At 39.9% G+C, this 26,393-nt stretch overlaps 2 protein-coding genes and 2 long non-coding RNA genes across 6 annotated transcripts; 2 read left to right on the plus strand and 2 right to left on the minus strand.

Moving 5' to 3' along the window:
* Positions 1-1,693: 1,693 nt before the first annotated feature.
* Positions 1,694-5,815, minus strand: LOC103978761 (uncharacterized). Its single transcript, XM_009394682.3, has 9 exons — positions 5,674-5,815; positions 5,373-5,444; positions 5,230-5,304; positions 4,437-4,520; positions 3,237-3,306; positions 3,059-3,150; positions 2,566-2,607; positions 2,150-2,230; positions 1,694-2,072 (listed from the first exon to the last, which is right to left on the minus strand). Exons 1-9 carry the CDS (start codon positions 5,707-5,709, stop codon positions 1,989-1,991), a joined length of 636 nt encoding a protein of 211 aa, XP_009392957.1. The 5' UTR covers positions 5,710-5,815; the 3' UTR covers positions 1,694-1,988.
* A 3,547-nt stretch (positions 5,816-9,362) lies between these two features.
* On the plus strand, positions 9,363-14,088 carry LOC135608271 (uncharacterized). The gene is made up of 3 exons (XR_010485475.1): positions 9,363-10,885; positions 13,098-13,806; positions 13,921-14,088. It is a non-coding gene; the product is annotated as an uncharacterized LOC135608271 (long non-coding RNA).
* A 1,857-nt stretch (positions 14,089-15,945) lies between these two features.
* On the minus strand, positions 15,946-21,386 carry LOC135608270 (sucrose transport protein SUT2-like). 2 transcript variants are annotated; one of them, XM_065100955.1, is made up of 6 exons: positions 20,554-21,386; positions 18,637-19,382; positions 18,495-18,558; positions 18,369-18,412; positions 17,027-17,181; positions 16,091-16,229 (listed from the first exon to the last, which is right to left on the minus strand). In XM_065100955.1, exons 1-5 carry the CDS (start codon positions 21,077-21,079, stop codon positions 17,038-17,040), a joined length of 1,524 nt encoding a protein of 507 aa, XP_064957027.1. In that variant the 5' UTR covers positions 21,080-21,386; the 3' UTR covers positions 16,091-16,229; positions 17,027-17,037. The 2 variants fall into 2 exon arrangements, with proteins under 2 accessions (XP_064957026.1, XP_064957027.1); XM_065100954.1 differs by lacking the exon at positions 17,027-17,181 and having other exon boundaries at positions 15,946-16,229; positions 20,554-21,380.
* A 1,330-nt stretch (positions 21,387-22,716) lies between these two features.
* On the plus strand, positions 22,717-25,071 carry LOC135608273 (uncharacterized). 2 transcript variants are annotated; one of them, XR_010485477.1, is made up of 2 exons: positions 22,717-22,984; positions 24,099-25,071. It is a non-coding gene; the product is annotated as an uncharacterized LOC135608273 (long non-coding RNA). The 2 variants fall into 2 exon arrangements; XR_010485476.1 differs by having other exon boundaries at positions 24,108-25,071.
* Positions 25,072-26,393: the final 1,322 nt, after the last annotated feature.

Below are 26,393 nucleotides of genomic sequence, written 5' to 3' on the forward strand. Positions count from 1 at the left end.
ATCTCAGAAAAAGACAGTGTCGTAAGTTGTCGTGTCGAATTGAATTGCGTTTGTAGACACCACCTCTGATAATGAAATCCTTCAGCAAGTCGTGGCAGACTTTTGATGAACATATGTGAAGAACAGTTCAAAAGAACCAAGTGGTGTGACATTTTCCACACTCTAATATTTGTATTTTAGCTTGCCGAAGAAGGAAAATTGAGCTCAAAGTCAAATAAATGAGCAGGTCTGCATTCGCAAACTGTTCTTCCAAACTACTACAAGTCGTACTAGTATGTTTTCTTTTCCTTTCTTTTAATTACATTATCTTTTCTCGGTGTTCTTCCTCCGAGTTAGGTTGGAGAAACGTGTGAGACGATTGATCAAGAACAAGAAGGTGACAAAACCAAGTTTTAACCTTATATAGCCTTCTAATTTGACTGACTGCAGACAAAATGGTCAGTTTGACTTTTAAGATGAGAGAGGGGCTTCCGAGGGATATTAAACCAACGATGGAGGAAGAGTCGTGTAGTGCAATCACATCATGAAAATGTCATTTTGTATCTTCATGTGTAGTCGATGACAATGTCCGATAAGAGGTCGTCGGCATCCAACCTCTGCATGAGATCGGCAAATCCCGTTGTCAACATGGCACGAGATCATTCTGGAGTACCACACAAGTCTCCTAACAGGACAAGACTTGCTTCTTCGAGGATCCGTCGACACTGCGAGATGCCTCTAAGCTCGGCAAGACGCTCTTTTAGGGTGACATGCATCATACTCAGTTGACGCTGCAAGAAAACTTGGGGTACTCACCTCTGAATACTATACATACATCAGACTGGAGCGTTTGCCAATCCAATCCACAAAAAGAACACTCTAAATAGTAGGTAGATTCATCGAGTGTCCGATCGAGTTTGAGCTAGATCATGAATCTATTGACTTGGGTGATTATTATTTTGATGGAGATGATCTGAGATGCCTTGCACCGCACTTGGTTATATTTTATATACGTGAACGGTGAGGGTAACGTGATGGACGTATCTCTGCATGCACTACAACATGCACCACGTTGACGCTTGACGCTAACACTGTGGGAGTGCACATGTAAGGCACGTGCATGACACAATGTAGATACTGTGTCCAGGCTGTGATCCAGCTACTTGGATCAGTCGCAGAAGTGACTGCAGCTTATAATACGGAGAGTACGACGGCAATTAAGTATCAGCAGACGGAAGAAGAAGATGGTGTACGAAGAGAATACGTCTGTCTTAAGTATGTATATATATATTTATATATACTTCATCCCTATCCCTACCACATCACCATGTACTGTTATAATGGTAGCATGATTGCTTGCATTAAAGAGCTTCCGATTCATCATTAGTCCATTTCTTTCACCTTACGATGAATCTAAATATACATGATTAACTCATAAAAGCTCATGATTAGCCTTTAATGATGAGTTATTTTCATTCACTTTATCAAGAAAGCAATCAAGCTAATAGCTTTGCAAGTGCGATGGTTTGGTGGTGTGTCGCTGAGTCGATCTCTACCAAAAGTGGCTTATATTCTCAATCGGTGCCTTTAGCTTGTGACTTTGATAAGTCAACTCTGGGAAATGGGAGTCAAAATCAAGGTGGGTAAGCTTTCTTCTTCATTGTAATTTAATTCGAATTAAGGAAATATATACGAATATAATAAACATGAGATGTTAAAACAGAAATGTAATCGGAAATCTTCATATCATGGAGAAGTTATTGATATTGATACAAAGAAAAAAAAATCTCTAATTCCAATGTTGACAAAGCTTGAAACTAAGACAAGCTTGCGGTATCACTGTTAAACCATCTGTTCTACTAGTAACCATCCGAGGCAATGCATTAACATTCGCATTTGTAATCTCGCGGTGGCGGCGAACATGCCATGATTTGGCAATAAAAATGGGATCAAACAGATTGCTGAAGTACATACATGATCGAACACCAGAGGAAGAGTCTCAAAGTTGATTAGGAATCTGGCAGAAGCGCTTCACGGATAAGCTTTTCTGTGAGAGCCTTTGCGAGTCCCATGACACTATCCGTGGTTCCGACCTGCACAGCCACCGAAGAGCTTGAGTGCCGCATCGAAATAATAGCCAAGGAATGGATGGATTTACACGACTACTAACCACTGCTTCAACAAATGGCAAAGTTAATGGGTGTTCTAGCAGTAAGCCACCAGCAACATTGAATACAACACCCTCGTCGATCTGAACATAGAACAAGAGAACCGAGTCAGACTTCACCGTCAATCAAGAAGCTGATATAAAAAGTGCAATGTGCTTTTAAAATGTAATCCGTCTGATCTATTGCCTCTTCTGGATTTTGGACATACGAGGCAACAAACAACAGTAATGGAACATCAGATGGTCAACATATCATGTACGGGCTAATATCCGCCGTTTTTACTCTCCACGAAGCAGGGTCAACCAAACACTACGAGCAAACCGAGATCATGGATCATATTCCAGACATGCATGCAAGCTGTTCAGCATCGTTATCAGAACTTGAGTGGATAACCTAGAGAAATAAGATGAGAAAGTACCAGGTTCTCGACGATCTCATCTGGTATGTCATGGAAATAGACCTGCAAGTTGTAAGAGAAGCTATGATAATTAGATTGTTCTTCATAAAGTTAAACGATGACAAGAAAAACAACACAGCCAACTATCTGGGGACAGCCACTTTGATTTTTCTTTTTTCCCATCATTGAGCTCTGTTGTCAGCATCAAGAATAATAGAATTGAGAGCCATAAGAAGTGATCCTTTCTTTTTCTTTGGAAAGATTAATATCATGCAGACAAGTGAAAATGAAGAGAGAAGATAACATATGAAAATTAAGTCTCATTATTGCTTATTTCTATAAATCTTCAATGGATGGATCATGCTCATAAGAAGATGCTCAATAAAAATACACCGTTTTCTGATACACAAACTAACATCTTCTTTGTAACAAGGCAATAAGAGAATTTTCTGCATGGACATATGATTTTATCAACAAGCATATAAAACACATTCACAAACTTTTTTAATCTCACCTCAGCTTTGTCCAAACCTCCGTACCTCCTGCCTGTCTTGAGATTAGTAACAAGAACCGAACCCACCGTTGATACATGGCCTCCAGAATAGCCTGCAGCGAGTATTAACTCTAATTTTTTGTATATACATATAGCTGAATCATCAGATAGGAAAGTCAAGCATGATACTTTCTTCAACCTTTGAGGAACTGACGAGCTTCTTCCGTGCTGCTTGGCTTTTCTCTGATTATTCCTTCATGGACCACCACCTCCAAATTAATTCCAACTTAGTAATAAAATAAACTAAAAGAATTCAAGTTTGTCATACTTACATTAAATATATATGAACCAAAATAAATATACATGAGCTAATGTGAATATACACAAACAAACCTTCTTTAGCTTATATTTTTCTGATCTTGAATAACAATTTTATTAAGCATTGTGTTCTATAAACCAATCATTGATAATTATGTCCCTAAGCAGTATTTCATCCTAATCCTAGTCTGAGCATCCACCAAATTGTAATATCACAACTTCTTCAAATCTACAAACAAAACCAACATGCTAATAAATAAAATTATGCTAGATGAGTGCTGACAACGGAATGCTGCTTTTTAATCTGTTTCCGCAGTGAGATGAGGGGAATCACAGCTATGGCTTTCTTTATGTGGATGTTGTACACTAGATTTCGAATATCAACCAGACAAATATGAATATAATGTACTAGCTGTTGATCAAACAAAATAAATAAATAAATAACACAAAATGACAATTAATTAATAAAGGTAAAAAGACAAGCTTATTACACACAACATCTGTATATATATGTCTCTGAGTAGTTCCAACATCAATTAATGCAAAATAAAGAATTAAAAAGAAATGCTGTTTCCTTACAATATGAACAAGCAAGCAATAAAGAGGTATGTCAGTTAAGACATTGTCAAATGGTTAGTATGTTGGAAGAAGAATTTTTCTTTTAACATGAAATGCAACTAGCATATCTCCAACTTGGCAAGCAACCATCTGAAGATCAAGAGATATCTACATGGCCTGAGAAACACATCCTACCAATTAGGAATACATTCTTGGGTCATCACAAGCCATGTAACTTTGCTACAAAAAGCAAGTATACAACACTGCTGCACGGAAGTACAAAATGATAAATGGTCCACCCAGTTCTTCTAAAGATGGATTACACCATAGTTCTTAGTAGTAGCAATAAGAGTTTCACACAACCATATTCTGGGACTACCAGGTGTGTAGATTTTAATGGAATCACTCAACCTTAGGCTTCCAGCACAAAATAAGGCCAAATGTCTAAACTATTTCAATGCAATTAATAAAGTGAAAAAAAAATTAATAAATGTAATAACATATCGAGGAACTTAAGACATACTATATCAGAAGTAATTAAGAGTGTTGGTTCATCAATCCTTTCCACGTAACCTTCGGACATTATCCTGGATATGATGGCATCAGCCTGGAAAAACATCATACTTCAGGAAAAGCAAGACAGAGAAATAAAAGCATCAAAGATTTTATTTGAAGAAACACAATAAAATTTGTTCTAAACATAGTGGAATCTCAAGAGTTGATTCATTCACGGAGCATACAATGTCAATACAATATTTATATGACCATTCGTGGGCTAATAACACACAAGTAATTAATATTAACTCCAAGTAAATCATTAATAAGTACACGTGCCACAAAATTATACAACCTTAGGTTAGTTAAATCAACAAGTATTATTTGCCATATTCTTGGATTGAATTTCTATACTACTATCAAACAAACACTTATCAAACAGATAAAGTATGTTCTTGATCTGTTCATGCTCGTATCAAACAAACCATATGTAGCATGCATTACACATATGTAAAGACAACTCTTAAGCACAATGGCAGGCTACGATATTCATACATTATGCCCTGAACCACACAAAGAAAACGAACCTCAATAGACGTAGGAACAACTCTCAATATACTTGAAGTCCAAAGAATAAAAAATCTAATATGCCAGAATAAGTGCTATTGCAATCACTTGGAACTATGATCTTGATTAATCTATGATTTTTAAACCTGGTTTTAAATAGTAGCCACACAATTGTAGAAACAAATGGACCAAGTTATCAGTACGGACATCTGTAAGCGGCTGCCATAGTAGATTCCAAAATTGAACATGAATACCTTTGCCTCCGCCAGAACCATGACCAATTCATCTGGATTGTCCCTGCGAATACTCTTCTCGTCTATGTCTGCGGTCTAGAAAGAAGCCAGATTACCATTTCTATGCCACGAAGAACAGAATCAGAGACCATTAGTTAACAAACCATGACTTCAAATTGATATCCCATCTCAGATAGAATATGCCGACGAGCCACCGACGAAGATCCCAAGATTATCTGCCATCAAATTCATCTCAAGAATGCTTAGCGGACAAATTAGAGTGTGGACTAAGATCACAGCTTAATGCATCTACTATATCAAAAACAAGATTAGAATCGGCGCAGGAAAGATTAGCAATCAGATGCTGAGGAAACAAATTGGCAATTTTTATGTGATTAGAATAAGATGACAATGGAATAGAAGTGCGATTCGATCATCCAGACGACGGATTAAATTGAGCCATACCTTAAACGACGGAAGAGGAGAAGGATTCGCCGCCATCCTAACTAAGAGTCTACGAGCAAAAGCAGAAAGAGATGAGACGCGACCGACGCTGACCTCCCAAAGGGTTGGAAAGAAGATGCATAGTACTCGGCGGCTGTTTCTGACGGCTTTAATCTTCGCGAACCCACACGATTACATAATTCCATTAGATCCCAGCCGTCGGTTGCCAGTCTGCCTGAGGGCTCTCAGAAGATCAATAGCAATCGACGGGTGTTGCTGACGGCTTTAATCGAAGGGCTGAGAAGAAGATAAGCTGTTTCTGACTGCTTTAATCTTCGCGAAGCAGCATGATTCCATTCGATCCCAGCCGCCAGTTGGGTGCAACCATCTGACGTAGGAATCATGCCACAGTTCCGATTGCTTTAATCTTCGAGAACCAGTATGATTGCATATTTGCATTAGATCCAGCCGTCACTTGGGTGCAACCATCTGCTTTATAAATCGTGCCGATATGATGCAACAGTCGCCTACGTCACTCCGCGAAGCGCGACGGAGACGGAGTCTATATCAAGACTTGATGATGGCATATCTGTAAAATGGCAGCTCACCGTTGAATCGTTCGGTGTGGTTTCCATTCCCCGCCCCCCAAAAACGCACAACGCCGTCTCGCGTCACTTTTGCGCGTCTCGGCCGCACTCCTTCCCTCGCCGCCGATCCCTCTGGGGATGGATTGCGATGACGAGTTCGGAGATCTCTACGCCGATGTCCACCGCCCCATCCCCGCTGCCCCCGATCCCCTCGTCGCCCTTCCCGGTGGCGATGATGACGACGACGACAACGTTGAAGACCGGATCTTGTTCGGGCCCCACCGGTCCGGCCAATCCGCCGAACTTGCTGCGACTCCATCTAGAACTTTAGCCGACGGCGGCGACGACTGGTTGCTCGGCCGCGCGTCCCCTGCCGTGGAGACGCCGGCGTATTGGGATGACGACGACGATGGACGCCCGTCCAGGTCGGATGGCGCGCCTAGGGTTTTTCAGAAGGACTTGGAGGGAGAGGTTAGGATTTCTGGGATTCCCCGTGGGGAGGTTGAGGCGGTTGGAGATGCAAATGAGGGCAGGGATTCATTCGTAGGGAGCGAATGAATCCCTGGTTTCTCAGGGATTCTCAGCTGACCTCTCAGGGATTGTCAGCCGGTCATCCCTGGCTTCTCAGCTACTGCAGACCCTCCGGGGCATCTTTTTGGTGCCGGCGGTCGAGGCATGGACCGGTCGGGCAGTCAGGGCCGGACAGCGATAGCGAGAATGATCTCCAGATCCTTCTGAATGACAACGACCATCGTCCACTTAATGGTGTGACAAATGATAGTTTCAGAAAGGAGTATGAGAATGATTGCAAGGATGGAGAGGATTATTTAGTTATTGTCACGGATGAAGGTCATTATCATCGGCAAGATTGGGCTGAGGATGCCATGCAGCCGAGTAATGATGGTGTGAGAAAGGAGATTGGGAATGCTGACAAAGTGACAGGTTCTGCTGAAGAGTTCCTGGGGGCTGGGGGGAGGACTGGATACACCAATCATCAGTCGACGCACAAGGTCAGTTCTTTTGATGAGTTCGAATCTTGGGTGAAAGCCAAGAACTGGGTTTTCGTATAGTAACTTTAGATATAGTATGTTTGGTGCAGAGTTTTTTCTTATCTTATAAGAATGTCTGTGCTTAATGCACTAAGCTTTATCATGAAACACAAGTTTTTGTTGCTTAAACTGTTGATGAGTAAATTGCTTTGCAACTCTCACTGAATGTTGGTTGGTGAGTGTACCTTAGATCAAACAAAAAAATCATCAATTAGTTGTCAGAAACAAGGAGGAAGGCATTGAAATTATGGACTAGCAATCTCCATGTATATGCTGGTTTGCAGATTATTCATCCTAGATGCTGCCATATTTGTCTTACTATAATTTCCTAGAACAAGTCATCAGATCTCCATGTGTGGCAATTTCACCCAGTTGAGTCAAAGCTGGTTCATAGGAAGTAGTGTTATCACCAATGCTCAAGTACAACTGTGTCCGGTACTTTCAGCTGTTAGTGCAACATGTAGGTGTAGAAGATGCCATTGTTGGAATATGACTCTTCCTGTAGTCACAATGGAAAGAGAATAAGTAAAACTTTTTGCTATCAGATTAGTCCAACCCGACTTCCCTTCACTTGATTCAACAAAATTGTCTGTTTAAGACACTTTTAAACAGGAAATAGGGGTTAAATTGGATTGCTTTTGTCCCTTTATGTAGCCACTATATATATAAATCAAAGTCATCTGAAAACCTGGAAAGTACAAAATTATCAACTTGAATTATGAGTCATAGATCTTGGATCAATATTGTTGTACAGTATATTGTAGCTTTGTAGCCTAGCCTAATACTATATCCTATAATGGCTGCTTTTTTCTCTTTTCATTCCAGGAATAGGCTTAAAAAGAAGAGATTCTTGGAGTTAGAAGCAACTAGCAATGCTACATGCAATCTGAGTTTGGGTTTGACATTGCTGTATTTCACCTTTATCAACCTTTGTTCTTTCTGATCTCTTGCTGAAAATGAAGAGTCAAAGCCCTTCTTTTAAAGACAGAGAGCTCTCTTTATGTGCCTAGCACATTAGCATTATCTCAGCTTCTAGCCTGTTCAATTATTGCTTTAGATTCTTAGCTTCTAGCCTGTTCTATCTAGGAAGCAGTGGTTTAAGGTTTGGAGTCTTTCTGGCATGAGAGAGTTTTTGTTCATTATGATTTGGTGCTTGTGGAGACATTTTTTAGCTAATTTTGCTGTTCTTCTATTGCAAACAGTATATGAGACCCGGTACATCACTGCTGCTTGTGGGTCCTGTTGCTGCCATGGTAACTTCTGTTGATGTTGTGCAGCCTCCTCTTGCTTTTGGTTCCATTGCTGGTCGAGGAAGAGGAGACTGGAAACCTGCTAGCGTTGGGGCTATTCCAAATGCCTCCAAACATATCCATTACAGGTTTTTGGAGTTCCTGCTTGGGCAAATAGTTCAGTAGCCTGTGCTTTTGGTAGTGAGCTTGACTTTATGCTTCCTGCACACAAGTAAGCTTGTGGATGCAAATTTGCATTCGAAATAGAAACTTTTTCTCTGTTTTATGTGATTCCACAAACTTTGATTTTGAAAACAATGTAGCCAAAAAACTAGTGATTTATGATTCAAAAAGTAGTATAAATTCTTCTAAACATACAGTAATGTGGATGTTAAATATTAAATTAACAGAAACAGATGTAGGTAGCAATGAACAAAGAAAGTGGAGTCATCTGATCTGGGATACTGTGATCTCATGGTGTCTATTGAATTAGCTATATGAACTCAGTTAAAGATGGTGGGCTTCAGGTTGGCATGCGGAGACGCTGGGCACACAGATGGACCTCAAGGCCTAGAACTAAAGGCATTAGCTTGTGATAATATTTATGTGACTATGATCATCTAATGGAGCTAAATTCGATACATATAATCTGTGCAAAAACAAAGTCATAATCTCATCAGGCTATTTCTGGTATTGTTGACCAAGCTTTCTTCCTTGTTTCCAGTATTCATCACCCACATATTTGAATTTGCTTCTGTACATTTAATGAGTACGATTACTTTTTTCATTATCCGTTGATCTCTACTCATTACATTAATGAATGAGAGACTAATGGACCACAATTTCAGGTCACCTCAAGGAAGCTTAGATGGAAGACGCTCCACTGATAGTGAACACTCAAATGACATCGTCTTTAGCAGAAGTGTCCACTTAAACAGGTTCGACAACCAATAGCAGAAAAATCTGTTTGATATCATTGAAGTTGGCCAGAATTCTAAAATATCACCTTATGATGAAGAAGAAACTGCACGACATCTGAGCACTGAAGGAAAATATGATGAGCCCAGTGGAATGGTTGCAAGGTGATGAAAATGAAATTGAAGGAGACAACAAAATATTAGATCTCCATGTATCCAGCGAAACTGTCAGCGGTGATAACATAAATCATCTAGGCAAAGAACAAAAGCTTTGCTCACAAGTTGAGCAAACTGAAACTTGTATGAGTGATGTTGAGGATGAATTGAGGACCTCACATAGTGACAACAGTGGAGCAAAATCCTGAAGCAGTAAGGATTTGTAGAAGCAGCATGAAAATATTGGAGACACACAACAAGGATATTTGGGTCAAACAGATGATTTGCAAAGGCCTCAAAGAGAACACAAGTCTCATCAAATAGATGGTGATGGTTGGGATGCTAGAGAAGACATAAACAGAAAACAGTTGGCTTACAGAGGTCGGAAAGATACTTGTCACTCGTACAGAAATTAGGATCCTCTTTCTGCACACCCTGTCGAGATAGAAGTTCGGAGCAGACAAAGGATACAGAAGCTTCTGTTGGTGTTTGGTAGAGAAGAGAGGCTAATTTATTTGCAGAGTCAAAGAGTTAAAGATAAAGGCGCTAAGTGGGAGAGCAGTGAAGAAATAATGTAGAGGCACAAGAGTAAATTAAGGGCCAGTGTCAGGAATCTAAGAGATGATCTTCACTCAGGAAAAAATGTGGGTGGTGAAGAATGGAGAGGGCATAATAGAGATGAAGCCTAGAGAGAGGGATGATCTTTTGACAGGTCATCATGAAAATGTAGACTATGCATTCATCAAGAGGAAAAAGGATGAAGTGAGAGGGAAGACTGACAAGCAAGATACCATGCATGCTTATAGGGCTAGGGAAGACAAAAGAAAAGAGAAAGGGATGAAGTCAAAAATCATAGAAGAGAAGATAGTAATAGTATGAGGAATAAAACTGATGCTGCTAAGCACAAAGACTATAGATGCCAACTCAGGAGAGGGAGGACAGGAAGCTGACTTAAGCAACCTCATAAAAGTGTACCAAAGCACCACAAAAGAGAAGAGGGTCAGCGTGCATTGAAGAATGAACAAGTTTTAGATGATACACCATTGAGTAGGAACCAGATAGAAGACTGCAGAATGAGCAGTCTCGGGGATGAGATTGTCCAAGAAATGAAAAATGTCTTATGACATGAGGGACGTGGAGATCAGTTGGCACCTGAAAAGCCATTTAGGTGCTTCTACTGGATAAGGCACACAGAAAACACAAAGAAGGTTCAAGGTACCAAAGTTTATGAACACAACAGTTATGGAGTTGGCAAGAGAAAACCTTAAAACCACAGTGCTCACAGGAACATGAAGGTATGTTTAGGTCTGTTGAACCAGTACTATAAATTTTGCTGATGTATGCTCCTAAACAATCAAAAAAGGAAAAATTGTGACTTGTTTCCTACCTTGTGTTGGCATTAGTAAGATTTTAGAAAAAGGACAGATTTCAAACTGAAACAAGCTATGTAAAAAATAAACAGATAAAGTTAATTATTGGAAATTAATCCTTTTATCTCTTCTCTGATGTGTAGAATGCTTATTCCTCTGTATGTGTATATATAATATACATATATCATCATTAAGAAATGAAAAAACTGCTGTGAAGCTTGGCCGATTCAAACATCACTGAAACTCTACATTTTGCTCGAGTGCCATATTTAATACATGGTTAAGGTTTTATATGGTTGTATGATTAGCTAGAAATGCTATATATAATTGTAAGATTAGATAGAGTTAATTTATCATGTGAAGCAATCTTGAATTCTTCAATGCATTAACCATTTGGTGCCATCATATGTAGAAGTTTCTATAACAACCATAAGTTTAAAATAACAATAAAAAGTAACACAGTGTTTGCTCCCATTAGACACCTCACATCAATAGAAGATAATCACTGTCTTATACACATCCTAAAATTTTATGTATTACAAGTTTTCCTTGGTTAGGCAAAGTCAGCATTGTTTACTTGTATTTGCTTATTACAAGTGTACCTTATTTTGGGTGAATTTACCACCTTCGGAGGAAACATTTCTCAAACCTTTTTCCATATGCTTTTTAGTTAAGATTGCTGACTTTCTCTTGGATCTTGTGTTTATCTCTGAACTAGTGTTAAGAATGTCTTGTGACATTTTGATCGAGAAACACTAGAGTATGTTTCCTTTTGTATAACTTCTCTTTAATCTTGTCTAGTTTGTATCTAAATTAGGAGAGGGCTTTTTTATGTCTAAAAACCTGTCAACTAATTGATGTTGGTTTAATATCTTTTTATAATACATTGTATCTAACAAACCGCAATATGGCCCGAGTTACAAGTAACTTGTGGTTGAGGAAGCTATAGTCTAACGTTAACTTATCTCGAACCTTTTTCCATATGCTTTTTAGTTAAGATTGCTGACTTTCTCTTGGATCTTGTGTTTATCTCTGAACTAGTGTTAAGAATGTCTTGTGACATTTTGATCGAGAAACACTAGAGTATGTTTCCTTTTGTATAACTTCTCTTTAATCTTGTCTAGTTTGTATCTAAATTAGGAGAGGGCTTGTTTATGTCTAAAAACCTGTCAACTAATTGATGTTGGTTTAATATCTTTTTATAATACATTGTATCTAACAAACCGCAATATGGCCCGAGTTACAAGTAACTTGTGGTTGAGGAAGCTATAGTCTAACGTTAACTTATCTCGAACCTTTTTCCATATGCTTTTTAGTTAAGATTGCTGACTTTCTCTTGGATCTTGTGTTTATCTCTGAACTAGTGTTAAGAATGTCTTGTGACATTTTGATCGAGAAACACTAGAGTATGTTTCCTTTTGTATAACTTCTCTTTAATCTTGTCTAGTTTGTATCTAAATTAGGAGAGGGCTTTTTTATGTCTAAAAACCTGTCAACTAATTGATGTTGGTTTAATATCTTTTTATAATACATTGTATCTAACAAACCGCAATATGGCCCGAGTTACAAGTAACTTGTGGTTGAGGAAGCTATAGTCTAACGTTAACTTATCTCGAACCTTTTTCCATATGCTTTTTAGTTAAGATTGCTGACTTTCTCTTGGATCTTGTGTTTATCTCTGAACTAGTGTTAAGAATGTCTTGTGACATTTTGATCGAGAAACACTAGAGTATGTTTCCTTTTGTATAACTTCTCTTTAATCTTGTCTAGTTTGTATCTAAATTAGGAGAGGGCTTGTTTATGTCTAAAAACCTGTCAACTAATTGATGTTGGTTTAATATCTTTTTATAATACATTGTATCTAACAAACCGCAATATGGCCCGAGTTACAAGTAACTTGTGGTTGAGGAAGCTATAGTCTAACGTTAAATTATCTGAGAAATTGATTTAACTAAAATATGATATTTCAAATTTTAAATCTGGTCTGCTAGACATTCTTGATAAAAATTCTTTGATGACAAACTAGCTTCGCACCGGATAGGAAAATTCATGGTACCAAGAGGGAGTACTGCACGGACCTAGTCACCCTCTCTTGAAACTTCCTTTCTAATGAGATGCTATAATTTGCCTTTCTCAGGTGAGCATGATGGGCTCAGATGAGCAAGAAAGCAGCAATGTGAAGAATGGTCATCAACCAATTCATGAACAACTAGAGGCTCCTCAACTGCACCTCACTTTGGAACATGGAGAAAAAGATCCAGAGCATCAGGTGTGAGTCTCAACATAGTTCTAGCCTCTAGGAGAGGGCGATCCTAATTAGAGCTTTCGACCTGCCACAAGTAGTGGGGTTTTTGTTCCACTGAAAACATGTGTGTATCATCTGCATCTTGAAGGCCTAAGGAGATCAAGACCCTAATGTAGATGTTGTCCAGGCAGATGAATCAGCTAAAAGCGAAGGTAACTAGAATGCTGCTGCTTTAGATGACAAAGATGCTGATACAACACTGGTGGATAAGAGGGTCGAGGATAGGAATCTCCACCCTGACAATGTGGCGAAGCAAATGTTTCAAACTTCCTATGCCAGGGGAAAGAGAGATGAATCTGAGCAGAGATTTAGAGACCGAAGTCCAGACATTGCATTTCTGATACCGCCATTGATACAGAAGTAAAGCCAGAGGGACCTGCTAAAAAATGCAGTGGGCTGGCAGTCGAGCTGTTCAAGGAGGAGCTGTATGGAATCTCATGGTTTATTGCATGGTTCATGCCAACAGTCTTTCAAGGAGGCAGGTGGAAGACTTGGGGCTTCTGAAACACCTCCCAACCTTCCTGAATTCTGTTTATTACAGGTGTGTTTTCTTTGACATGTAAACATGCAACCCTTTAAGATATTTTTTTTCATCCCGCGGGGCTCTAAATCTCAACACAGGATGTGCCTAACCAATTCTGTTGATACTAAACAGGCTTCGACCAACGACTGATCTGGCATTTGAAGAAGCATTTGAGCTTCTCAGAGGGAAGCTTCAAGCTGTCATGGAATCTATTACCTGCTTTGATTTCCTGGTTCTGTAAGCCTCGCTGAAAGCCCAACAACGAACATTCTTGACATGTTTATAGAAGAAACTACATGTTTAAAGGTGCACATCCTCCTAACCAAAACTTGTACCGCATGTTTCTGCTCCAGATTTAAATTCTTTTATTCAAAATATATTTATTTTGATATGAATGGACACAGATGATAATTCTATTTTTACATTGTTCGTAATGTTCATCCACATCGACCAATGTGTAGGTTCCATTGTGTTCTCGATTCTTGTTTCATTTTTCCTGTGAAACATTGACGTCACTCGAATGCTCGACGACGGTGCACAAACAGTTCGATTGCCATGGTTGGTGTGATTAGTGGACCTTTATGAAGGAAAAGTAAGTTCTTAATAGATTTCCTTTCAAGCTGTAATTAAATTTTACCTTAAGAGGAGTTTCCCAATAAGATTATGAATATTACTAACCTCATTTGGAGCATTATTTTCATATATGATTCTCAATTCTGCAATAAAAGAAACTGATAGAGATGAATGAATTAAGCATCTTTATTTTTTCTATTACCTCTTGCGTTGTCTTTTTTAAGCATCTTTATGTTATGTAACATCGAGGTCTGTCATCACCTTTCCAGTTTCCTTTTTCTTTTTAACCCAATAAGACTGATGCTTTCCTTCCATGTAAGCAGCTCGCTAGCACGAATCAGGATGCACACAATTATGATGTAAACTTCATCTGGACCGTTCAGCTAAAAGCGACGTTGTCGGAGAACAATGCCCGTCTTCAGTGTTCCAAGGTATGCATTTTGAGTATACGCTTGTCTCAGTCTTGTCTAACTTTATGAGCTTTTGGGATTGTGATATACAAAAAACCTACATTTTTTTTTTTGGGGAGAAAGATGGATGGGAAGAAATCAAAAGAGATCATCATGAATCTAAAACTGCCTTTTACCTTTTAATCAAAACATAACCGATGCTTCCATTTGATAACATGGACACAATTTATCTATAACAACTGGGTTGTCACCAAATGAATGGTAAGAGAGATGGAAAATCGAAAAAAAAAAGAACAAAAAGAGATGAATAGAGAGAGAGAGAGAGAGAGAGAGAGAGAGAGAGAGAGAGAGAGCTAAATTCTAAAATTACCAACAAATCATTAGTGAGAGGTAGGGAAAACCACAACCAGTGGAAAATAACATAGTAACAGTATTAGTGGGCAGAGCAACAAAAGGCCTAAGAAGTCCCCACAACAATGACAATAGCAAGCACAAGAGTTTGACTCATCTCTTGGTTGCATTCCACAAAGGCCCCCTCTGTCATTGTTTTGCTGCATGGGGGAGAGTTTAGGACCTCTCTCTCTCTCTCTCTCTGTGTAGGCAATACGGGCACCTATCTGTCCACTTGCACATGCCCCACTTCCCAAGCTATCCCATTAGGCCTTTGTGGAATCTTAGATTAGTACACTAGGACACAATGGACCCAAGTTTGGATTAGGCAAATCTTAGACCTACGTTATCATGTTGTTTTGATGTGGCTATCTCACAGATCACTTCAGATATAGGACCAACCTGAGCTGGCTCAACAAAATATCCCACAGATGTCTAATCTAAGTCTATCAACACAGGACAAAGAGGCATCAACCGATATTGAGTACAATACTGACACCAGTATTAATATTAATCAAATAACAAAATAATGGTAATGATAACAATAACAAGAACAACACAGAGAAGACAAACAAGCTCCATAACCATATGTAGAAGGCTAGTAGAGAATATATTCACACTGCCAATGTGCCCATAAGCTTTTTGACTTCTTTCATAGCTCTCCGTGTGTGGTTAAAATAAAAACAGAAATGATCTAACGATTAGATCTCTATTAGGCTCAGTTTACATAGGCTTTTTTATAAATACTAGCTTAAATAGACAGGTAGAAAAAAGCAGAAGAGAGTTATGGAAAAATATTGCAATTGTATTGACTTTATCAAATTGATACAGTACTGTCTTCATCATTTCTATCTGGAACAATAATCAAATAGCTGTATAGACCGAGGAGATAGTAATAACTAGAAATACTTATCTTTGACCCCTTCGTCCCGCAATCTGGGACCGAGGAATACCAATAATTGCCACAAGTCCGCTCACAAAAGCTGCAAGTGCTCCTACAGCAAAGGCTGGTGAGTTGCCACCACCAAATAATTGATCCAATGGCCCACTTCCCACAGATATTAGCACCTGATTTAGCAGACTTTCCATTAGCAAAAGAAAAAAAAAAGAAGAGAAAAGAAACCAATTGTTGTAACAAACACAGAAAATCATATTTGAGTTATTTTTGCCATTATTGAAACCAATTACTTCACTAAAATATCTCTAGTAAATGACATCAAAGACTACTAGTTATATTTATTGCAGTTTCTGAATTCAACTGAATTTGCAACGATTAAATTAATCAGTCTAATTGTGGATTTTTTTTTTCATAGAGTGTAGTAAGCACAAACTTTGGTGTTTCATGTGATAAGGTGTCACCTTTTCATTTTAATATGGCTTGAGATTGCTGTATGACAAGCAATTTAGACCTAGGAAGCCCTATGCAGCTCATGCAATAAGGTGTCACCTTTCATTTTAGCATGCCTTGCCACTGCTACATGACAAGCAATTTAGACCTAGGAAGCCCTATGCAGCTCATGCAATATAAAGTTATAAAACATTTTACTAGAACCAGATTTTGTTTGTCAGTACATGAATCAGTACAAACAACCAAATGGATTGCATGAAAGACCAAATGCAACATAGGCTGTTGGAATCATAGAGAGGGAACACCTTAAAATATAAATATGTCTGCCTTCTGGATACTTCAAGAATATATGAGCCATGATATATTTCTGACGAGCATCGGATGACATTCCAAGTATTCATTCTCTGTTTCAAATAGATGACTAGCTTTCATGTACATGAACATCAAAGCAGATAGGCAACCAAAGGATACCTTAATTGAAAATGGAACTGGAAAAGAACAAGCAGCTTCCTCTCACCTTCACTATCTCTACTTCCTATCCATCCTCAGGTCTACACTGACTTCAGATTCATCTATGTTTGTCTCAAAACAGCATGTGATGACATCCTCTACATAAGATCTTAGGGGTGAAGAAGATTGATTCATTCTAAGTGATCCAAGAAAGTGGACTTCCTAAATACAACAACAGCACCATTACTTACCAAACAAAAAACTTTACCTAATGCAGATCAACTAGCGCTCATCAAATCAATAGGACAAATTAGATTAAGCCTAACAGATATACCCATAAAAACTGTTAAAAATTCTAGAGCATACAAAATCCATGTTTATATTCATTACTAAACTGGAAAAGATGGTGGATTACTTGCTCCAAACCTGACTGAAACAAAATAGGTTGTCACTTGTTACAATGTATAAGGAGCCTAAGAAATACGTGGACATTAGATAGTGGAAGAAAGCAAAATAGTCAACCACAGAATATAAAGTGGCTCTCTGGTATAGACAAACCAACAGAGTGTTATGTGGCAGCATGTCATACTTCAATTTCTTCTCTATAGGCTTCACATCATTGGTACTTCATTTACACTTCTGCATGTTAGACAGAAAACTTGCTATATTTTTTTAGCTTGAGCATCATTGTTGAAGCCTTTTTCCCATCACTAACAGGTCAAATATAGAGCACAACTAAAAACAAGAAGGGTCCATAGAATATCTGACTACTTTACTACTTATCAGCCTTATGTTACAAAGCAATAGTAGGTGTCAACATCTAACCAAGGGAATAGCTACACAAGGTTTGATAGAGTTTGATGCTCATTCATGTTTATTGCTTCCTAAATGAAAGCTTGTTATTTAACTATTTCAGGAGACTCCTCTAGGTTTAGGGAATATAGAAGCTTTACTTCCTGACTCGATGAGCTAAATCTGCCACTTGATAGAGTAAATCATTTTGGGTTTTTAGAAAAATCCTGCTCTTGCCTAACCTAGCATTGGTTAAGCAATCATTGCCAACTTTAGCTCTTTTTTGTCACGCTAAAAGGTGACCACAGAATCTCACACATTGCGATGCCCAGTCACTAGTTGGTTTCTAGTAGTGAGCTATACATAAGTGTCAATGATAATCATGAGGTGGTCATAATAAAACACATGAAAGGATGCATCCACAGTATAAGGAATTTATTTTCTTTCCTAAATTTCAATTTCTATTCATCGCTTTGTATAAGATGAAATAAAGGATAATAGAATACTCCATTCTGCAATGTCTATTTATCTCTACTTGATCATTAAAGGGAAAATACTTCTAATTTAGGCTTAATTAGATACAAGACAGGATAATATGATAGCAAAAACATGTCTACCTGAGGTATCACAATCGCCAAATTTAAGATGCCCATCGCCAACCCTGCAGTAAAGAGAAGTATTAGAAACAAAAACACAAAGCAGAACAACAAGGAGAGATGGAATAGAATCAACTCGTCACTCACCCTGGCCAAATCCTAAAGGTTCTGTACGTGCAGAAATCATTGCATAAGGAATAGTATATGTGACCTGCAAAAAAAGGTCAATACTGATCAAACAAATTAATAAGATGTGCCAACAAATAGTGAAAATAATAAAATGACTCACTGCCAAAGGTGCCCCAAGGATCGTAAAAATAACAAGTGAAGCAACAACAACACCATCCGGAGGAAGTCCATTTTGTGGGTATTCCTTATTTTTTGCCCAAGAAGATATTATAAGCATTGCTAAAAAGCACAAAAACATGAGAATGTTGGCAATTCCCCAAGTCAAGCCAGCACCCCACTTTCTGCAGATTTTTTCCAAGACCACCGAGGTACATCCAAGAACAACAGAGTTCAACAATAGACCAGAAGCACCCATTCTGACTCCAATTTGATAATTCGTCCCTTCATTTGGGTCTCCCTTGTAGATCTCCCGGCCCATCCAATCAGTATCAAAAAGAATGAATGGAAACCATCCTATCCAAGTAAGTGCAGTGACAATTAGAACCATCCAAATAGGCAGAGTTAGATACCTACACGAACCAATTAATTCCCATAGAAAAGCCTCATGCTCAGTATTTAACTGCACTTGTGTCTCTCCGGCAGAATCCATAAGTCCACCAGCAGAAGAAAGAGGAGTTTCCTTGGCTGATAATACAGTGATGCAAGTAGTGATTGCAAGAATAACAACATCAAGAAGAAAAGCAGATTTGAGATTGGCACAATTTATGCCGCATGCTGAAGTGACACTGAAGGGAAATATGCTAAACCAACGACTAAAAGATCCAGTAGCATAGCCGAGTATATTCCCCAGTGCCATGAAGAGTGAAAAATAAGCATTAGCTACCCGAGTCCGTCTGTGATCCTTGCCTGAAATTGCAGGAAAGAAAAGGAAAAAGATAAACATGTATTAGGTAACTTGTACAGCTAACATGAAGTAACTTAGGCACTGATCATGCTGACTTGGTCTACTTGCCAGGTGACAAGCAAGTCAGCTTGATCTTCTGTCTCATGGTAAAATGAATAGAAGAGACTTCCCATCAGAACATATTTTGTTTGCCATTATTTATAACCTTTAAGAATCTCTGTTATACAGAACCCCTCAAAATTGGAGGAAAAAAAAAAGCCAGACCTTAAGAGAATGGGGCATGTGGCCATCGATCTTATAATTTAATCAAACCCGCCGTATGCAATACCAAAGAAACATGGCAAATAACAAAATAAAATAGCCAAACAGATGCAGCAAGGTTTACATGAGAGCACAATCATCAATTTTCATGGAATTTGAAGCTTCATAGAGATATTTACAGAAAGCAGTTCACACATGTGAGGAGACTACTCACCACCAAAAACTAGTTTCAGGCAATTTTTATTTTGAGCTGGAATAGGAGTGAGATACTTGAAGTGATCTATAGGCAAAGTTCTACAAGGGTCATCAATATCATCACGGCCCATTTATACTTAAAGCCATAAAAGTATAATGGCAACCCATGAAAGACCATACAAACATAAGATGATGAAATCTAGCAGTTGGTCTGTTGGAATTGCTATTAAATCCTGCAGTAGGAAGTTGACTGCCAAGTCAACATCTCATAGCTGAGCCAATGTCGCCTCACCAAGAAATCAAACGCAACAGCACAAGGTCAAATTAATGCAGATTAATCACAAGTTTAACAACATTAAGTTCGCCAATAGGTGCAATACGTTACCCAATTTAGAATGATTTCAAGCTTGTCTTCTCCTTCTAGGCGACATAAACGCTTCCACAAGGACAGCTATTAAGAGCAACCACAGACGTCAGTGGTATACGGTGCCCTTGGTCGTAATTTACCTAAAACTAAAGGACATTTACGCACGCTTGAAGCAAGGAAGGGTTATCTAGAGCAACCACAGACATCGCTGGGATACGGTGTCCTTCGTCCTAATTTACCTAAAAGTTAAGGGCATTTACGCACGCTTGAAGCCAGCGGCGACCCGATCTCAAGGAGAAAGAAAAGGGGGAGGGGGGGGAGAGGTTGGGGAGAGGGGAGTATCGACGGACCTGTGAGATCGGCAAGGAGCGCCCTGCAGGGTCCCTGGGTGGTGTTGTTCCCAACGTCCAGCAGCCAAAACCCTAGCAGGTAGACGGCGATCGCGCGGTACCGGGTCTCCCCGCCGCCGGGGTCGCCGAGGGCGCTGCCGATGTCCGCAGAGAACCCGACGAGAAGGACGGCGGTGGATATAGCGGCGGCCCCGCCGACGATGTATGGTCTTCGGCGGCCGAATGGGCTGGCGCAGCGGTCGCTCATGTGGCCGACGAAGGGCTGGACGATGAGGCCGGAGAGCGGCCCGCAGAGCCACACTAGACTGGCCCACTGGTGGGGGATCCCCAGCTCCTGCACGTACGGCGTGAGCAGCGACAGCTGGAGCGCCCACCCGAACTGCACCCCGCACGCCACTGACGCCACCCGCAGCAGCTGCCGCCGCGAGACCTTGTGCGGCAGCGCCACCGCCTCCCTTCCCCCCGCCTCTGCCGCCGCCGCCGCCATCGCCGTCGTCGATGGCCTATGGCGCCCCGGAACCGTCATCCTCCACTCTCCTCCGCTCCGCTTCCACCACCTCCCTTTCCCTTCTCTCTCTCTCTCTCTCTCTCTCTCTCTCTCTCTCGGGATAGAAAAAGGAAAAAACGAAACGGATTAGAGCATCCGACTACAAAACGATCCGAGGAGATTGGCGAGGCTCGCTGTATGTAATAGACTTCAGAAGCAGGCAAAGTGAGTGGGGGACAGATGCGGGTCCCACTCCTCCAGTCCTTCTCCTTGTTCGTACTCGCCTACAGTGACGGTTGGTCCCGCACCGCCCACCACGGCCGCGGAGCCCACCGCCCTCGCCAAAGGCCATCCCTTGGGTCGGGTAATGGCCTCGCCCGAAGTCTATCGGGTTTTTGGGCGGGTCGATCGGATTATATAGAATCCGTTAAGATGGTGACGCGCTGGTACCACAAGGCAACCGGGTCGGACACCCCTGATCACGCCAGGTTCCTGTTCTCAGCAGCTGCTCCTCTTGTGCGCCGCGGGACAGCAGACGCGGTGGTGGCGATCGCTTTCGGCGGAGCAGGTGCCGCGTTCAGACAACGATGAACGGCATCTCCACCGTCGACGTCCTACTCGACCCGCATACCTGCGACACTGATTGCACGGGAACCGCATCGTGAGTGGGTCCCCTTTCCAGCCCCGGTCACGTAGGTGAACAGGGAAGAGACGTGAGCGGGGGGATGACGACCGGAGATTCTTTTGGGCTACTCGAGGAGCGATATGATGGCGGCAGGTGGGCGGAGAGCGCGGTGAGGTCGCCCTCGGGACGCATGACAGCGTCGCATGTGGCCCAACTCAGATTCCTTTTCATTCAAAGCAACATTTTTGTTACGTCACGTGCGGCCGCCTCACTGGCTCTTGCGCATTCCGTTGCCTCGCGGCTCTCCGGTTCTTACCGCGGAACCTCCTCCGGCTTCTGGAACTTACCACACAGCAGCAGTCTCTGTCTATCTTTACCGTGCGAATACCGACGCTTCAGTATTCTTTATTCTTTTTTCCCCATTTGTTCAAACTTTTTTTTATTCTTTTTTTTTAAGAAAAAAAATATTTTATGGATAAAAAATAATATTCGTCAAATATATGATTTTTTTTTTACGTTCCATTAATAAAGATGATGTTGATTTGTCAATAATGATAAAACGACAATAGATCAATGATTGCTCCAAAAATGTGAGCATCTCCGGTCCGTGTGTGACAAGTGATTAGCAGACAAAGATTTAGCTGTCAAATAAGATAGCATTTCTTCTCATAAATATCAGCACATCAATCAATAGTTATATATTTATTGATTTGTTTATTATAAGTTCCAAAATAATATGACTGGTTATCGTTGAAATAATTAATGTTCGAGTGGAAGAGTCGCATATATTTTCTGTTCATTTATGTCATGTGCTGTTCTTTTCTTGTCACCATCGGGACTTGCTTCGTTAAATTATTAATGTGACTGATGTTTGCATTTATGTACGTCAAACTAAAAAATAAAACGTCATTTAATTATATATTTTTAATAGAAAATTCATATAAACATTAATTATTTGTGCAATAAATACATTAATCGATCCTAATTTCTGACGATAAAAAAAAAAAGAATAATAATATTTTTTTATTTCTGATAATTTTTCTTCCTCCTTGTGTTTTAGGCGGCATTTAGATTTAGTAGGGTTTGATTCTTCACCTGTGGGATAGGGATTCCTCAGCCTCTGCTTCCTCTTTTGCTCGTGCCCGTCGTCTCCACGATCAGCGCAGTGGAGGATGAACCGTCGCGATCATTGACAAATGCATCGGGTCTCTGCGGCAGCGATGGCATTTAGAAGAAGAGGAGAAGCAGGTGGAAGAATCACTTGCCGTCGAATCATCTCCTCCTCTTTCGACGTCTGCCAACGACGAACTACCGCGCAGGTGCTCGATCCCCAATTTCTATGTATATATGTACGATGTGGTTTGACACCCTATGGTATATATTGTGATCTGTATTGTCGTCTCCGTGTTCTTGTCTTTCTTTGCTGTAATTGATGCCCAAGACCTAACTGGTGTTCGTATCTCGGAGATGTAGTACCATAACTTTCTTGCGAGTGGGACATGAGTTGCCTCTTAGGAATACCAAGAACTGGTGACAATTATGTGATGTTTCTACTTAGACTAATATAATGAGCATATCATGTAAGAACACTTTAGATCTGTCTCTTGGTTCAGGTACAATGAGGATTATCAAGTGGTTAGAGGGTTAACTTGCTGAACACTATCGGATTAAGAATGATAAATTAATTAATTCAGAGTGATTTGGGTTGGATAATCTGGGATGGATGGTTAAATTATCTTCTACCTATCAAAGTACATAAGATGGTTAAAATTAGCTAGATTGTGATAATTAATCTGAATATAACGCCCGAACAAATGTAGCTCAATGATGAGCTTTTTGTTCTGTTAATTGTCATTACGAAAAAGCTGTATGATTTGGCTTTCCAGTGAGGTGTTTCTTGTTGAACACTAATTCGTAGAACTTAGCTGTTGATGGTTTGGCATACTCGCATCAATATTGCCAGGCAAAGCTATTCCAAATTGATTCCATTAAACCTTAGTGATGGTGATAAAGATGAACAATGTTACCTTCATTTTGCTTTACTACAATTTGTATGCGTTTCATCATGCTCTTGATACCCCACTAGGTAAAATCGAATTTTACCATGTATCTACGGATCAGAGGAGAGGAGTCAACCCAGTGCTGAAAGTTTAAATATTGAATAAAAAGGGTTTAAGAATGCTTGTATCGTGTATTTTCGGGCCTCTCCATGTGTTTGTGTGTTTCTTGTTGTCAATATACCCACCCACAAATAGTTGGGACATTAGGACTTGTTGTTATGCTACGTTCAAAATGCATTTGATTTCTTCAGACTTTCCATGACCAGTGTTCAAAACATTATGAAGCATTCCTTGCCATTCTGTTTTTATAACTCAAGAAGATGCATTCCTTCTGTTTCAACACTACTCTCTAAAATAATATCTGACCTTTCAGAGGCTGCAGAATTTTTCAACAGGTATGTTCTTGAATACGCATATATCGGAAGTTCTCTCAAAGTTCTTTCCAGCTACGGTTCTGCCCAGATATCGGAAGTAAATTATCAGTGGTTCAGAAGACAAGTCTGTGTACCACTGGGAACTCCAAACAAGAAATCTTGTGCAGAAACTGGAAGTTCACGAGTATCATGCCACCCATCTCAAAACATGATTGCTTCTGGGGTAATTGATGACAATAAGACAGTGAAAATATGTTTCAGAAGAAGTAAGATCAGCCGGAAGACTAGTATTTCTTCTTACAACTTACTAACTAGTGGTGTGGACAAATCCAATCCTGCATGCAATCTTTATTATGGTTTAGTTGAAGGGCTGGAGTTTGTGATTAGTTTCTTTGTCATGTAATGCAACAAAATATCTGTCATACAGGCTTTTCATCCCCGGGACAAGCTCTTGTCCAGTAGCATCATAGACCTGAAGCGGACAACTTATGGTGCAGGTTCGAGCTTTAGGGTTCCTATCACCGATATCTGTCATCTTTTTAACCTCAAAGTTTGTGGACAACTGGTCTAGCAGTTCAACATCTCCTGCATCTCCGATAACCATGCTTCGCTGCAGTCTCCAATCGATTTGCAGTTTATGAATGGCTCATTTGACCTAAAATCATTTGGCTTCCATCTATTAGAATTCATTACAGCAGGACTTCCAGTATCACTAGGGACAAGGGAAACAGTGGTGACCATGGTTGGATGAGCTGTGGCATGCAAGTACAGTTGATGCAGATCAACTGTTGCTGTTATTATTATTATCATCATTATTCTTGGCCTTATCATCCTCAGCCTTTTTGATGGTGTACTTGAGGGAACAAATGCATCTAAATGGCTTGACATTGTAATGCAACAATCTCCATCCTCAGTCCATTGATGTTGTATGAGAATTAGTTCCAAGGGTATCTTAATTTGGTTGCTAACAAAGTTTGCGTTTGTTGTCATCATATAATTTTATATGCTACTAATTGAGAAATCATGTGCCAAATGTTGTTATCAGTCTAAACGAAAAGGAAAGATGGAGGCTTGCTTTGCTTTGGAGTTCTACATGTCTATCCTTCCGAAGACCAGCAGATAACCTCAGCTTCATTTGTGGTGGGCAAAGCTTATCTCTTGGATTCTTGGATAGATGATAGGGTATGGAGATATGAAATATTGAATCCCAAGTTTGATTTTTAAAGGGTTCGTTCTTAAGATAATTATAGTGGATATGGGGGGATGGTCGGATGCGCTGTCTCGGTCACCGGGTGGAGCGCTTATCCCATGTGTGGATCTGAGATGGATTTGTGCTCGATCATGTTGCCACGACATGACATGTCACTACATTATTGACCCATGCTTCATTGATTGATATGAACAGTTGAGGGTTTGGCTCCTGCTGGTAAACCCTCAAAAGCTCAACTTTATTTTTATTTATTTTATTTATTTATTTATTATTATCAATGAGCTGCAGAGTCATTTAACTATTTTTAATATGCATTAAAACCATTTTTTTTTTCAAAAAATTATAATGATAAATATGATATATCCAAACAAGAATATATATATATACACATATTGTCCTATCGTTTTTGTGTCGTCGATAATACGAACAGCGTTCGGATAAATGGAGTTAGATGTTTCACTTTCATAATTATAAAAAATTTAATTTTTATAATTATAAAAAATTTTAATATAATTTTTTAAAATATAAGATAGTCATCAATGATTTCTCAAAATGAAATTAAACCTAAATGTTCTAATAGAAATCACTACGATTTCTATTGATTAACAGAGAATGCACGTACGAAGATGACCAAGTTCCCCGTTTCCCGTTGCTGTAAGATTGGAGGCGATGTAGTGATCCATGGATAGATCGAGGACCAGGCCGGAGACAAGGGCAAGATGATCAGCATATGGCCTCGGAGAAAAAGAATGTGAGGTAGATCCGAGATTGCTGGAGTTGCAGTATCTTCCATTAATTTGTTTACGAGATTCTGCTTCTGATTAGCTATCAGTGCTGACGTTGTTGTGCGTGTTCTTCGGAATAAGACGAACAAGATTCACCAAATGGACGCTGTGAAGGTCGATGAGACATGGAATTTGGTTTGGAAGAGTCTGAACGAAGAGGAAACACGTAGCCGACACGGTCGCGGCGGATTGACTTCAGGCAGTCAGTCAATGTGCCACGTGGTCAAATGGACTGCAATGGCGAGGGGACACATGTCGCGTCACTCCAAAGGCCTCCTCTAACGCGTTCTTCCGTGTGT

Source organism: Musa acuminata, chromosome BXJ2-3 (assembly GCF_036884655.1).
Source record: "Musa acuminata AAA Group cultivar baxijiao chromosome BXJ2-3, Cavendish_Baxijiao_AAA, whole genome shotgun sequence".
Lineage (NCBI taxonomy): Eukaryota > Viridiplantae > Streptophyta > Magnoliopsida > Zingiberales > Musaceae > Musa > Musa acuminata.

What these genes read in the sequence shown, in the direction of transcription:
- LOC103978761 (XM_009394682.3), bottom strand. Translation starts at nt 5,709, where the DNA reads ATGGCGGCGAATCCTTCTCCTCTTCCGTCGTTTAAG. An exon ending in GAGGTTTGGACAAAGCTGAG is followed by an intron (nt 2,608 to 3,058) that starts GTGAGATTAAAA and finishes TACAACTTGCAG; the next exon opens with GTCTATTTCCATGACATACC. An exon ending in ATGAGATCGTCGAGAACCTG is followed by an intron (nt 2,231 to 2,565) that starts GTACTTTCTCAT and finishes TTCTATGTTCAG; the next exon opens with ATCGACGAGGGTGTTGTATT.
- LOC135608270 (XM_065100954.1), bottom strand. Translation starts at nt 21,079, where the DNA reads ATGACGGTTCCGGGGCGCCATAGGCCATCGACGACGGCGATGGCGGCG. An exon ending in GCTCCTTGCCGATCTCACAG is followed by an intron (nt 19,383 to 20,553) that starts GTCCGTCGATAC and finishes CTGCAATTTCAG; the next exon opens with GCAAGGATCACAGACGGACT. An exon ending in TCCTTGGGGCACCTTTGGCA is followed by an intron (nt 18,559 to 18,636) that starts GTGAGTCATTTT and finishes CTTTTTTTGCAG; the next exon opens with GTCACATATACTATTCCTTA.